Source organism: Eubalaena glacialis, chromosome 11 (genome assembly GCF_028564815.1).
Source record: "Eubalaena glacialis isolate mEubGla1 chromosome 11, mEubGla1.1.hap2.+ XY, whole genome shotgun sequence".
NCBI lineage: Eukaryota > Metazoa > Chordata > Mammalia > Artiodactyla > Balaenidae > Eubalaena > Eubalaena glacialis.
The window spans coordinates 8,536,011-8,549,825 of NC_083726.1; the positions used below are offsets into that span (position 1 = coordinate 8,536,011).

The 13,815-nt window shown below is 53.1% G+C and overlaps 1 protein-coding gene across 1 annotated transcript in view; it reads left to right on the forward strand.

Annotated features, from left to right (window-relative positions):
* The window catches only part of MRTFA (myocardin related transcription factor A), a 204,282-nt gene that overhangs the window by 180,181 nt on the left and 10,286 nt on the right, over positions 1 to 13,815 (forward strand). Inside the window, exons 8-12 of the mRNA XM_061206626.1 lie at positions 5,614 to 5,669; positions 7,948 to 8,023; positions 8,941 to 9,102; positions 12,635 to 12,810; positions 13,301 to 13,432. Coding sequence (XP_061062609.1) covers positions 5,614 to 5,669; positions 7,948 to 8,023; positions 8,941 to 9,102; positions 12,635 to 12,810; positions 13,301 to 13,432 — 602 coding nt within the window. The remainder of the gene's footprint in view (positions 1 to 5,613; positions 5,670 to 7,947; positions 8,024 to 8,940; positions 9,103 to 12,634; positions 12,811 to 13,300; positions 13,433 to 13,815) is intronic.

Consider the following 13,815-nt stretch of genomic DNA (forward strand, 5'->3'; position numbering starts at 1 on the left):
CTTTCAGAACCTACTTATGTAAGGTCCAGAGTGTTTAGTTGTACTTAGTGGGAAGAACAGAGAAAAGTGTCTTCCCTGGCTCCCCAGATGCAGTCCTTGCCCCCCGCCCTCCCCCAAGCCTCATGATCCCCACGTGAACACCCTGGTCCCACCACATCAGACCACTTGTAGTCCCTTGAACTTGTCACACTCTTAGATGACCTTCCTTGTCTGCCTGTGGTGTTTCTATTCCATTCATTTGGGTTTTCTCTGTAAAATCTACCCATACAGTTCACACACTCTTTCCTCAGGCAGAATTTTGCCTCTTCTGTCTTACGTAGCACTTTAAATTACCTCTACAACTATGCTTCCATCTTGTATTGTAATTATTTGTCTTTTTCCCTGACCAGACCCTGAGCTGCCTTTGAGGGCTGGGACTCCATCCTGTACATCCTTGTCCTCAGTAACTAGCACAGTAGTTGCTTAAGAATTATTTATTAAATAGATGGATGAATGGACGTAGTTCTGATTTCCCACCTGCATTGTTAAGTATGTTTGTTACCACACACAGACACAGCCCCCACTGATGCACTGTGCCTATGCCTGCTGCTTCTACAGTGAACAGAGAAATCCAGCAGGCTTGCCTGGAAGAAGGGCTCCTTAGCCCATGGCAGTCTTGATCTCTGTTAGCTGTCCTGTGTTTATAGCCTTTGAGTTCCTCTGAATACAGAATTGGCGGTGAGCTTAATTCTAGCATAGTATGGGAGCGATCATTTTTACTATGTCAGCACCTAATAAAGTGACATTCAGACCCAGGCACCTAATAAATATTCCTTAATGATAATGATGAGAAAATGAATATCTGTGGTTTGTTGCTATCCTTCTCGCTGAGATGCATTTCCAGAACTGCTTTGTGGCTCCGAGGAGGCTTTCACTTGCCTACACGTTGAACTACATCTGGGGCTGGTGATGGGAAAGTGCTACATTCATGTGCTAGGCTGGTTGTTTTTTTTAAGTTACTCTCTTTTTATTTATTTATTTATTTATTGGCTGCCTTGGGTCTTTGTTGCCACGCGCAGGCTTTCTCTAGTTGTGGAGCACGGGGTCTAGAGCGCAGGCTCAGTAGTTGTGGTGCACGGGCTTAGTTGGTCCGCGGCATGTGGGATCTTCCCGGACCAGGGCTCGAACCCGTGTCCCCTGCGTTGGCAGGCGGATTCTTAACCGCTGCGCCACCAGGGAAGTCCCGCTAGGTTGGTTTTTAAGGCTCCTTATGTTCGCGCTTCGGTGCTAGATCAGATCACAGCGCTCCGTCTGAACAGATCACACCCAGCACAGCACCGAACTCCCCCTGGAAGTGGATGGCAGTGCGTTTTGAAAAAGGAAATTGAAACAGCTTTTCTCTTTTTAGTTCACAAATTACCTCACTTAATGTAGCAAATGTGTAAGGGGAGAAAGAAGATGGACGCTGGAGAGAGGGAACAGAGTATTAATCGGGGGTTAGAGCCAGCCAGGGGCGGGGCCCACATCTGGCACCGAAACTGTGACTAAGAGCACCACACCTCTTAGCCACTTGTGTTCATTTGATTTCCGTGGGGGGCTTGGTTATTTTTCCTTTCAGCATGTGTTTGCACACCCACCCTGTGTTCACGCAAAGCCGTGCAAGTGTTCCAGGAAACCATCTCCCAGAGGGTGGGAGTAGAGGATCAAGTTTTGGTGCCCTCTGACACCAAAAATGTATAGTCTCAGAAACAACATGCAGAGTTCTTGGGTTTGCATTGGTTTGGGGGGGCTTCTCTTTCAGAGACTGCCTTCTAGGAGTTTCTGGGAAAATAAAATTTCTGAGTGAGCAGTGCCCTGGCTCCTCTGGCAAAGCATTAAGGCAGCGAGAGAGGGCGTGAGAGTCCAAGGTGAATGCCGCCCTCCTACTCAGACACATGTTTATGGGTTAGCTTCGAGCCTTTGGGGATTTTCCACAACTAGTAGAGGCCTAAACTTTTAAATTATTTTCTGCGTTGCTGTACTTCCTTGTGTCTCATTCCCTTAGCGTGGAAGCTTGTGATTTTGACTATACATTGCCACCTGCTTCTACATCAAGAAAGCCCAGGGCTTACCTTTATCACCCCTAATCTCTTCACTAGGTTACCCTCCACGGCTGCAGCTTTTAACAGAGCTGGCCAGACACGTATAGGAGTGCCCTTTCCACCCCAAACCCTGACCTACCGAGAGCACTGGCTGCCCCAGCTCCAGGCTTCCCCAGATGGGCCTGGGAAGCGCCTTCCAGGAGTCCTGACTGAAGCCCGCACAAGATGGGTCATTGCTCCCTCTTCCTTTCACATGTTGGAAGTGGCTCTTGAAATTGCTGAACTTGCTGTCAGAGAGCAGAATTAGACGTGGGGAGAGAGCAGCACAAAGTGAGTGGGCTCTCCAAGGGCTGATGGAAGCCTACACGCTTGTCACAAAGGGGGAAAGAGAGACAGAGCTGGACCTGGGTTGGGGTCCACCACTCGGTGAGTGACCTCACAGGTTACTGCAGTGTTAGTTTCCTCACGTATAGAATTGGAATAGTGGTACCTATCTCATGGTTTTTAAGAGGATTCAATGAGATTATAATGTTGTTGTTATAAAATGAAACCGTCTTTTGGGATCAGTAATTATTGTTTTGAATTCTTTTCTTGGTCTTCATTTTTGGTTCTTTTGCCCAAGCTCTGAGCAGCTAGTGAACTGCTCTGGTCTTCTCATCCACCTCCAGGCTCGTCTCCTAGTATCCGTGCTGAAGGCTGCACCTTAAGCTCCATGGTGAGCCCCAGGTTTGAAACCGTGGCTTTGTGTACCTGCAGTCACTTTGCACCCCTCTTCTGAGCCTTCCTTACACCTGTTTGTGCTCAGTACTGTGGTCGAGCTGGCCTTTCCACATGGCCTGCCCTCAGCCCTACATCTAAGCATTGCAGGTCATTGAAGCCTCCTTGCCTCCCATCCAACAGGGTCATTCTTCTCCACTTTTTGAAGAAGTTAAGGAACCGACCCAGAGGAGGGAAGGAACTCTGACTTGAGGGTGAGAGAGAATTAGGTTATGATCCTATTCTGCCACTTGCTGCCTTTCCTACCCTTCCTGAGCCTGTCCGCATCTGTACAGTGGAATATTAGACACCACGTGGAGTCATTAGGAGTATTCAATTAGGTAACATTTTAAAGTATTTAGAACCGTGCCCACCACAGAAGGTAGGCATCCTCGCTATTACGCAAAAATTTCCTTAACTCGATGGAAGCAGGAAGTCACGTACAGTACAGCCAGTTCACCTGTCACTTATCCCCACTCATGGTGCAACATCCTCGTTGTACATGAAGATGTCGCACTCCCCTTCCATCAAGAAATTCTGCGCTTTGTGAGTTGTTTTTCCAGAAGCTGGATCTGTGCCTTACCCCTTAGGATAGCCAGTGTAGGTCGTTGCACGCTGACTGGTGTTTAGCCAGCTTGTCTGTGACCGTGGTGTAGGAACTAGCTGGCCCGTGTGGGAATCTAACCCCTGATTCAACCAAATCACTGCGCGTGATGACAGCAGCACCCTAAATGTGTTGGTGAGGGCGCCACTGGCTGCAGAGCCCTTTCACTCTCCTTCGATTGTCACAGGAGTTCTGGGAGGTGGGCGGACTTGACTCTGCAGAAGAAGAAAATGAGACCTGGAAAGCAGTCATTCCCCGTGTCACACCAGCAGTAACTGGTAGAACCCAGGACAGGCATGCACATGTCTTGCTTTTATATCTGGGACTTCTGTGGAGTTTTGAACCGAGATGAGAGCCTAATTCTGGCTGTACAAATGAAAGTCTAGAGCTCACAGAATCCTCTAGTTTTCCTGTCACCAGTGTACACTTTGTATCCATTCCTTATAGAATATTCATTAATTCATTGAATGACTTATGTGCTCTCCGTGGCGGGGGTACTGTCAGAAAGAAGTAGACAAACACCCTGCCGTGCCCTGAGGAGCTTATTGTAATGGTAGGAGGCTGGCAATAAATAGAGAGAGATGCAGTATGACCATCCAGGGTGTCAGGCGGTGATGAGCCGTGGAGAAAACTAAGGCAGAAAGGCAGCTGGGGGTGGGGTGGGGCGGACACTGAGTTTTGCTTTGATTCTTAGTGCTTCTCGTCTCATCCTTGTGATCAGCGCTCCTAGAGCAAGGTTGTGTGTTCATTCCCTGCTGGTCCATCACACCCTGCATATCAGGACTTTTGGAGGATGATTTTGGAGTTGAACCAGCTTTACTCAGTAGAAGCAGGTGCAGGGGCTGTCTGCTTAACCACTGAGATGCCAAGACCTTCAGATTAGAGCTGGGATGGCCTGGGTCGTGCTTTGGAATGCTCTGGTAGGTTGGGGAGGGAGCCTGTGCTGGTTTTCCTTAGAGATTATTTGTTAAATCTAGTGCTCCCCCTGCCGCTAGAAGATAGGGTACTTCCAACTGATCTTTTAAAATGATAGTTTCTTTTTTACTTTAATATTAGAAAAAAAAAAAAAAAACTTAAAGAAAAAAAGAAGTACTGCAGTGACATTTGGAGCTTTCTTCGGGGACTGTTGCTGCTGAGGCCCAGCCCCTGGGGGTGGGATGGGGGGAGGAAGTGCAAAGGCCCAGGCAGGCTAGGGTCATATCTGTGCTCTGGCTACTTTTAGCGTCTCCTTACCCCTGCACTCCTACCACAGCCAGCAGCCCAGCAAAAGTTATCTCCACACACAGTTTCACAGCTGCTCTGAAATTCTAGGGCAGCAGAAGTGAAACTGACCACGGTCTTACGAATTTCTCTCTTACTGCTGTTGTTCCCTACTTGAAGTGAGTCAGGCCTTTTCCCCTCTCATCCTCAGGGTGTCCCAACTCGTTATCTGCTGAGTTTTTGACACAGACTCTCTTCATGGCGCTGCATTTGTAGAGGGTCCTGCTTTGGTCTCCCCACCCTTGGTGTGCTTTGCTGAGTTGCGAGCTATGGCCATGTGGTGGTAGCCCCAGAATAGAGCTGGGTCCCTGATGGGGGATACAGTGAGCCTTCTGGTCAGCTGCTGGCTGTGTGCACCAAGGTTAACCATACAATCATGGTGAAGTTCTTTTAGTCCTTCAAGATGAAATTCAAGTTAATTTTAGCAGCACTATTAATACCAGCTGAACTGAAGAAGGAAATGGCACCCAAGTAGATGCATGTCTTTTTGGTTTAACTGCCTCATTCAAACAGTTCGGTCACTTTGTGATTCCTGATGAGGTTGGAGAAGGAAAGTGGGTGGACCCAACTTTCAGCTCTGCTCTGTGTCCCGGTCTCCCCGAGAGTAAAGGGAGGCCCAGTGGGCCTTCCTGGAGAGTTGACTGCTCCATAAGGATTATATTAAAGTTATATTCCGTGGGTGCACCTTATAGAGCCCAAGCTTAGGCAGTGACTCTTTCCATTAGGAACAGAGTAACCAGAATCGTTTTGATGGGGTAGCTGAACCATAAAGATATGTGCTTACTCAGGTGCCGTTTTCTTCTTCACTTCAGCTGATATTAATAGTACTGCTAAAATTAACTTGAATTTAAGATACCTTCTCCACTGTAAATTGTAGCAGTAGACATGATGCTTCACTATAAAGTAATTCTTTTATGATTCTTCTCCCAACAGCTTTGAAAAGTCCAGCTGCATTTCATGAGCAGAGAAGGAGCTTGGAGCGGGCCAGGGTAAGGCACCTTGCTTCCCAAGGATTCCTAAGAGCATTTTCAAAGCCCGTTGTGCTGCTGTCATCTTCCTTCCAGTCTAGCGTTGCCTCCAGGGTCAGCCCTGGCCTTACGGTTCTAAATAGAAAGCTCTGGCTTTTCTGCTTCATCCCCACCCCAGCGTCTCCCAGTGTGATGATATGGGCCATGATCAGAATGAGTTTCCTCCTTTAGTACATTCAAGGGTATGTAATGGTCACCTCCCTTCTTTTGGTTTGGAGACCACTAGTATTTTCCCATCTTTAATTCCACTTAGTCTTTTGTAGCTGTTAGGACACGACCACCAGCCACGGAAAAGCTTGCTGAGTGGTGGTCCCTCCTGTCTGGCCACACTGCCCACACCTCTCCAGAATGGGCATGGAAACCTTACTGGTCTCCGTGTGCCCCTGAGCAGCCAGGGTCCACTTGAGGCCGTGGAAGCAGAAGCTGGGTCCCTCCGAGCTCAGGTTCACACTGCAGCACCTGGCTTGTTGCCCTGTCCCCCTCAGTTTCAGTTCCCTCGGGGGCCTCAGGGGATATTCTGCTGCCCAGTGTGGGCGGAGATGGGGAAGTCGCCAGAACATGCTTCCCCCTCTCAGCCCCTTCACAGACAAGGGAAGAGAACCTCCCCAGATGGAGGATCATAGGCCGGGGCTCCCTAAGACCCACAGCTCTTTCAGAGACTCTGAAATATTTACCTCCAAGACTTATCTTACTATCTCTGTCTTTATTTTATTTTTAACAAATTTCTAAGGAAAATTATGATTAACTCTTAGAGTGAGTGGGAAGAATGAGGTCACAGGTCCTGGGAACCAAAGGAGTGACCAGCTGCACTGTTTCAGTGGCTGGGAGGATGAGAGAATACAGCAGGGAGAAAAGGAATGTCATTGCCTGTGCCCTCAACCCAGTCTTAAGACTTGGCACCATTTCCTGGCCTGCTTCTCCAAGGCAAGGAGTAAATATGAACTAATTAGTACAGCTACTAGTTTATTGAGTACTTTTATATGTGAAATTATACCCTTTTCTTGTTTATGTTCACATCAGCTCTTATGAATTAGGTGTTATTATCTTTATCTTAATAGATGCAGCTAAGAGAGGTTAACTAACTTGTCCAGCTACTAAGTGGCAAGCTTACTGGGATTTAAACCTTGGTGTGTGGACTCCAGGTGTTTTCTTCATCAGTACCGTATGCCTCCCTCTGCTGTCTGTGAAGACCTGCAGTGTACGACACCTATTCTGCCGTCTTCTCTGGCAGCCATGGCAGTACTTCTGCCCACTGCAGATGGGTGATAGACCCTGAACCCGCGGCCACTGTGAGCCATCTCCTGGAGAGCTCAGCACCACCTTGGGGCTGGCACAGAGCTGACCAGTCAGAGCACCAAGGCCAGTCCAAGGAGCAAGTCTTTACCTTGCTGCAGGCATGCAGTATGCTCTGATACTTTATTTTCTATTCAGTTCTACTCTACCCTACTTTGTCTTGTCCTATCCTACCCTATCCTGTGCTGGTCCTGACCCACTAATGGTCTTGACCTATGGTTTGTAAAATTCTGGTGCAAAGGTTAAGAGCACAGGCTCTAGAGTCAGACAAATCCGGAGTCACATATACATTATAACGTGAGAGCCGGGCAGTGGGCTGGCTCTGGGACTGTTGAGGGAATGGTTTAATTTGCTTGCCGTCTCAGAAGTGCAGAAATGAGGACATGAGACTTTAAGGAACTAGAGCTATGACACCATGTATCAAAATTAGTACTCTACTTGGCAGCCATTCAGAGTGAATGGAAAATGCTCATGCTATCAGGCAATGCCAAGTTTTTTGAAATAAGGTATAAAATTATATTCAGTATGATTACAGCTTTGCAAAATTAAACTTATCTTTTGCATGGAAGAATGATTAGAAACAAATATCCCCAAATACTAACGGTGGATGATTAAAAATTTTTATTGTTGTTTTACTTTCTAATTTTCTGAATTTTCTTTGATGAATATAACATATATTACTTTTATGATAGTAAAAGTAATAGATTAAAAAATATATTAGTAGTCCAGCCTCAGAGCGACAAATGGTCTTGACAGATGGATGATGCCCTTGGCAGGTGCACTGAAAGTGGACACGTCCTTCAGGCCTCAGGACCCTGCAGTCTCCAGGCTGAGGTTGTGGGGGCTGCAGAGGTGACCCACTAAAGGCACGGCTGCTTTTTGGTCCTGTTCATGCCGTAAGCTTGTGACCTGGATCTGAGAGCTGCTTGGTGTGTTTTTTCTATAGACAGAGGACTACCTGAAGCGGAAGATTCGTTCCCGGCCGGAGAGATCGGAGCTGGTCAGGATGCACATTTTGGAAGGTGTGTTAGATTGGAAATGCTTCTTCATCTAAACCCTCGTTCTCACTGTTTTCACCCCTGCACCACCCACGTTTCATCTTCCCTCTTTTTCATCACTTCCATTTCTGTTGACAGTATAAGCCAGAGCCTTAACGCAGTAAAACGGCAGTGCTGTGGGCACCACCACTGGTTTTTGGGAGTTCCCAAAGAAGCACAGTCACATTCTCTTGGGGTGGCTTTCCTTTTTCTATGGCCATGTGGTGGCCCTGGATCTCATAAAACCTCGGTATGAAATCCTTTCCTCCAACTCTGTTTTTAAATGTGTTTACTTTCTGTTTTCATTCATTCATTCATCTATCCATCCATCCATTCATTCACTCACTCAGTATTTACAGGAGCACCTGTGAAGTACAAGCAGGATCATCCCAGACGTACTCCACCTGCCCACACACACTTCTTTCCTCATTCTAGGGAAGGAAAGGTTTTGGCTTGAGTCTGTTCATTTTTTGTTTGGTTTTGAAACCACTTTGGGGTTGGAAGAAGACTTTCCTAGACTGAACCCCACACTTCGCAGAGGAAGACACTGAGGCCCAGAGCAGGGAGGCGAATTGTCCCCATAACGCAGCGAGCTTGAGGGAGAGGAGACACCACCCATTGCCTGGTGCCCTTTCAGCTCTGGCTCCACCTCAGAGAGTCGTCTGGGCCAGCCTGCGCCTAGTGACCATTGTTGCGTGTGACCACACACTGTCCACAGCGGGGCCCCCTTCTTCTATCCTTGTGAAACTTCAAGCCGGGCCACCGTACTCTGCCTGGGACGTGATTTGCATTCTCATGGTCTCTACTCCTTCCCCAGAGGGAAGGGGAGCTGCTCTGGAGTTCCCAGGGCAGAACCAGCTCATTCCTATATCGTCCTGCACTCCATTCTCTCCCACGGGCAGAGACCTCGGCCGAGCCTTCCCTGCAGGCCAAGCAGCTGAAGCTGAAAAGAGCTAGGCTGGCCGATGACCTCAACGAGAAGATTGCGCAGAGGCCTGGCCCCATGGAGCTGGTGGAGAAGAATATCCTGCCTGTGGAGTCTAGCCTGAAGGAAGCCATCATTGGTGAGGAGGCCCGGCCACCACGTGTGGACTTGCAGGCGGGGCGCAGAGGGAATGGGCTCTGGACCGCTTGCTCCCTGACTGCCTGCTTAGCCTTGGGGGAGCCGAGGTACAGAGTATGAGAGCCTGATAAACGGGTCCTATGAGCCTGGGACAGCGCCAGTGGCCTCACAGATCAGCGCCGTGCCAAAGTAGCTACGTCCATGACAGAGAGGCCTCTGGCCACTTCCCATCTCTGTGAGCGCAGGGGCTTGTCCCTCTTTCCCGGAGAAGGTAGATAGATGTCGGGGTTGGTGTGTGTGAGCACGTGGAGACGCTGGGACCTTGAAACTATACCTGCGGTTTCTTTTCATTAGTGAAATCTCTTCTTGGAGCCTGGCACTCTCCTCAGATAGTTCACTCAGTAAAGGTCGATTGATCCAAGCAGTGTGCTAGGTGCTAGGGCCACAGCCCCACAAGGCAGACCAAGCCCCTCGTCCTTACGGAGCTCAAGCCCAGGAGCAGATACAGGCAAGGAAATAGGCGAGAGTGAGATGGAGGGCCGCCCACCCCAGCCCCGACAGGGGGCATCGGCGTCAGAAGAGGTGAGGCCCAGATGGGGGTGCAGGGTGAGTAGGAATTAAAGCGTATGCAGCGGGCAGGGGGCGCAGCCTGCACGTGGAGCTGGAAGCGGGTGTCGAGATGTGAGGGGGGAGGCCACAGAGTCCAGGACGTGCAGGGCCTCGTGTGCCATGGTCAGGCGTTCAGACATGATTCCCTCAGACTTTGGTAACTGTTGGTACAGACATGTTTCTTTTGCTGCCGCAGGCCTGAGACCTGCCCCCAGGAAGCAGCTGTGCCTTCAGGAGGCTCAGGTGCTCTCACCGTAGAAGTGAGCTAGGTCCCTGGGCAGGGCAGGGGAGGGCACAGGAGTAGGCCCAAAGCAGGCCACGTTGGGCCCGAGCCCTGGCTCAGAGGAGACCGGTTTCTGGGGCCTCATCTGCACCCGCAGAGGAGGTGGCTCCGAGCTGGAGGCTGGCAGCCCGTGCCCTGACCGCCCTCTTCCCCTTTAATTCCCTGCTCTGCCCTGGCATTCACTTCACCTTGTGTCAGTGTTTTCCTACCCGGATCTTCACCAGATTCCACGACAGCGTTTGGGCCAAGGTCAGTTCTGGACTCTCCAGCCGGCCCAGATCTGGTAAATGTTTGCGGAGAGTCAGCCACGCGCCAGGCCTATGTGAGTCCTGCCGTTACAGAGACGAACAGAATATGCCGCTGCTGCCCTCAGAGAACTCAGTCTGACGGGAGAAGGCTGCCGTGTGCACAAGTGATTTCTGAGTCTAGCTCCCAGGCACGTGTGGCGCCACATAGTTAGAAAGACCAGGGCCCTGTGACATCGTAGCCAAGTCACCTGCCGTTCGGGACAGTTTGCAGGCTCCCAGGTGATGATGGCTGTGAAGGGCCCGGCACAGTCCTGGGCGCCCGGGGAGACTCGGGGAAGGGCTGCTGCTGTTTGCAGTGACGTTCGTTACAGACCAGCTGGCGGCTCTGTCGTGGCCAGTGTAGGACGGCAGGTGTGTGGCAGGGGCAGCGAGAGCCCATCCGAGACGGGCGTCTCTCAGGGACGCGGACGGCGGTGGGGCTGACGGCACGTTTGGGGCCCACCTGGAGACTGAGTCAGTTTGCCAAGTAGAGAGGGTGCAGAGGGACATTCCAGGCAGAGGGGACAGCATGGGCAGTGTGGCCTGGAGCCCTGGCGGAATACGGCTTGTCTGAGGCCTGGGAAGTAGCTTAGTTTGGAACGAGGTCATCACTGGTGACTGGGGAGAAAGGAGCATTCGCCGGCAGTGAGTGTGCAGGTCAAGGAGTGAGCAGGAGGTGAGGCAGTGGTGACAGCAAACGTGGTCCATCTGTTCAGGAGGAGAGTGGAGAGGAGAGCGAGGGAGATGGTGGTCAAGGAGGATGTTTAGGGCTGAGAGGAAGGAGTCAGAGGAGAGGCCGAGGAGGTGGGGGATGGAGGGGGAGGCAGAGCTGGGTGTGCGCCGGGATGGGAGGGGCTTTGCAGACGGCCTCCGCCTCCCTGACTCCACCACGCACCCACCCGCGGTCATCTGCTCACACACGCGCCGCCAGCTGATCGTCGGAGTCATGCCCGGCCTCCCCTCAGCATCCACGTTTCCCGCCAGCAGAGCAGCGGCTGGGCTCCAGGGTGCCTGGCCCGTGAACTCCCGCCGGGCAGGACCCCATCCGGGCCGCCCTGGCTGCAGGAGACAGGGGTGGGCCCCGCAGTGACCTGGCCTGACCAGCCCTGGGGCCGCTGCAGCGTGGCCAGCAGCTTCCTCAGGCCGGGCTGAGGCGGGGGTGGACCCGCAGCTCCTCCGTCCTGAGTCCCATTGTCCTGTGGCTGCTGTGCCATGGCAGGTCCCCTCTCTGGGAGCAAGAGACTGTGGGAGGGCACCTAGACCTAGCGTGACCGGCGAGAAGGGCCCACTGTCAGTGAGCTGCGTCCCCTCCGCGCTCCTTGCGGGCCCCTGGGAGGGCGGGTGAGGGGGTGGGGGACAAGCTCAGGGGCGTCCTGCCGGGTCCCAGGGGCAGAGGGCCTTGGGTCACGGCCCTGGAGCGGGGGAGGGTCTGCTGGGAGAGTTCCAGGCTTGCTCCTGTTCCTCATCTGTGGTCTTCCCGCCGCGGCAGCGTCCCCGGCATGGCCGCCGGCTCACCTCTGCGCCACTGCCTCTTTCCCCGTGTGGACAGTGCCGGTGCAGAACTTCTCCCCTGACCGTGCTGGCGGCGGGGTTGTGACAGGAGTCTTTTGAAATACCCTGCCTGCCCCGTCCCCTTCTTTCCTTCCCTCTACATCTGGGATTCCCACGCCGGGTCCCCGCTTCTCCCACCTCTCCCACCCAGCCTGGTCCCTGCCCAGGAGCGCAGGCCTACCCCCAGGACGTGGGTCTCTGGCAGTCACTGGCTGCTGAAGGGAGGTCGCTGTCCTTCCACTGATCTGCTTCACCTGTGCAAGCAGGCGGCCCTTCTCCAGGAGGCTCTTTGTCTGTTCCTCCTGGTCTTCGGGGAGTCGGGCAGCCCAGGGAGGAGCTGCACCTGCATAGCTGTTACCCAAACTCCTTCCGTCCCTGATCGCAGGCTCCATGAGCCTCTGGGAGAAGAGGAGAGTTTTGTACAGCCACAGGATGGGAATAAAGTGCCTTCAACAGCAGGGAAGCAGTGGAGGTGGAGGAGGTGGCAGGCTGTGGGGCGGGAGGGCAGACCCTGACTTGGAAGACTGAACGCAGGGTGGAGTTAAAAGCAAGGGGTTAGCAATCAGGCCTTTCCCCACCAAGGGGAGTGCTTTGATGGCCTGGTGGGACTGACTCTTCCTGGCCTTTGTTTCGGGGTCGTGATGACAAGCTTTCCTTGAGCTCTTTTGGACACAGGAGGCAGGTCAGCTGCTGGCCTCCTCCTCCCGCTGCTTGCTGGGGCCGCGGGGCCGCGGGGCAGGCGCCTCACTGGGACAGCCTCTTCCCGTTTGCTGGAGGAGTCTCACCCTGGCCTTGGCTTTCAGTGGGCCAGGTGAACTACCCGAAAGTAGCAGACAGCTCTTCCTTCGATGAGGACAGCAGCGATGCCTTATCTCCTGAGCAGCCTGCCAGCCATGAGTCCCAGGGCTCGGTGCCGTCACCCCTGGAAGCCCGAGTCAGCGAGCCACTGCCCAGTGCCACCTCTGTGTCCCCCACTCAGGTGAGCTTGTCCACTCCAGGTGCTTCCCCTGCTCAAGGGCCCCAGACCTACTGGAGCGGCCCAGGATGAGGTCCCTCGCTTGGGCCAGGTGGGACGGGGAAGCCAGAAAGTGCGGCGGTGGGCCCTCGTGGAGGACGCCGGCTGGGCAGCCTTGCGGTTAGATTCAGAGGCCTCCCTGCTGCCCCATGTCCACTCATTCAGAACAGCCACTTCTCCTGAGTGTGTTCAGTTCCATGATATTTCACCACCCTCTGTCTTCCCCTTTTCTAGTTCCCTCTCCCCTTGCCACCCTGGAGGCTGTTCTTTTCATCCCTCTCGTCTTTGCCCGTCATTTGTCCCCTAACAGTGATGGCGTCCGAGGGGGTGACAGCCACCCACCTCCGGGCAGGGCAGGACAGGGACACACCACCGGCTGAAGCCTGGAGATGGCGCAGCTTCTGGGGCCACGAGAAGGGGTGGGCGTGTCCTCACTTCCCCTCTTCTCTCCCAGGTCTTGTCTCAACTCCCCGTGGGCCCAGAGTCTGCAGAAACAGTCTTCCTGGCGGAGCAGCCTCCGCCGCCGCCCATCCTCGCCAACGGAACCACGGTCGCCACCGCCAAGCCCCTCCCTACGCTCATTAAGGTGCAGACCTCTAGCTGACCGCCCTCTCCTCCCCGTGCCCCTCTGAGCCCTGCCGTGACTCCGTCCCAGTGTGGGGAGTGGGGCTGGCTCTCTTCTCCTCCTGGTCGGGGACCAGCCGAGGTCACCACAGTGCTCTGGGAGATCTCCTGTTCCCTTCACGCACGCTGGCCGTCACAGCCACCGTCACCGCTCACTGAGCACAGCGGGCCGGGCTCTCACTCCTGCCCGCCCCAGGAAGACACGCCCACACGTCCCCTCTGTCCACTCACAGCCTCGTGAGGCCATGACAGAACCGAGAAGTGAGGTGACGGGCCTGAGGTCACCCAGCCGGCCGTGCCGGGTGTTTGTTGTCACTCTCTTCCTCCAAGGCCTGACCTAAGATA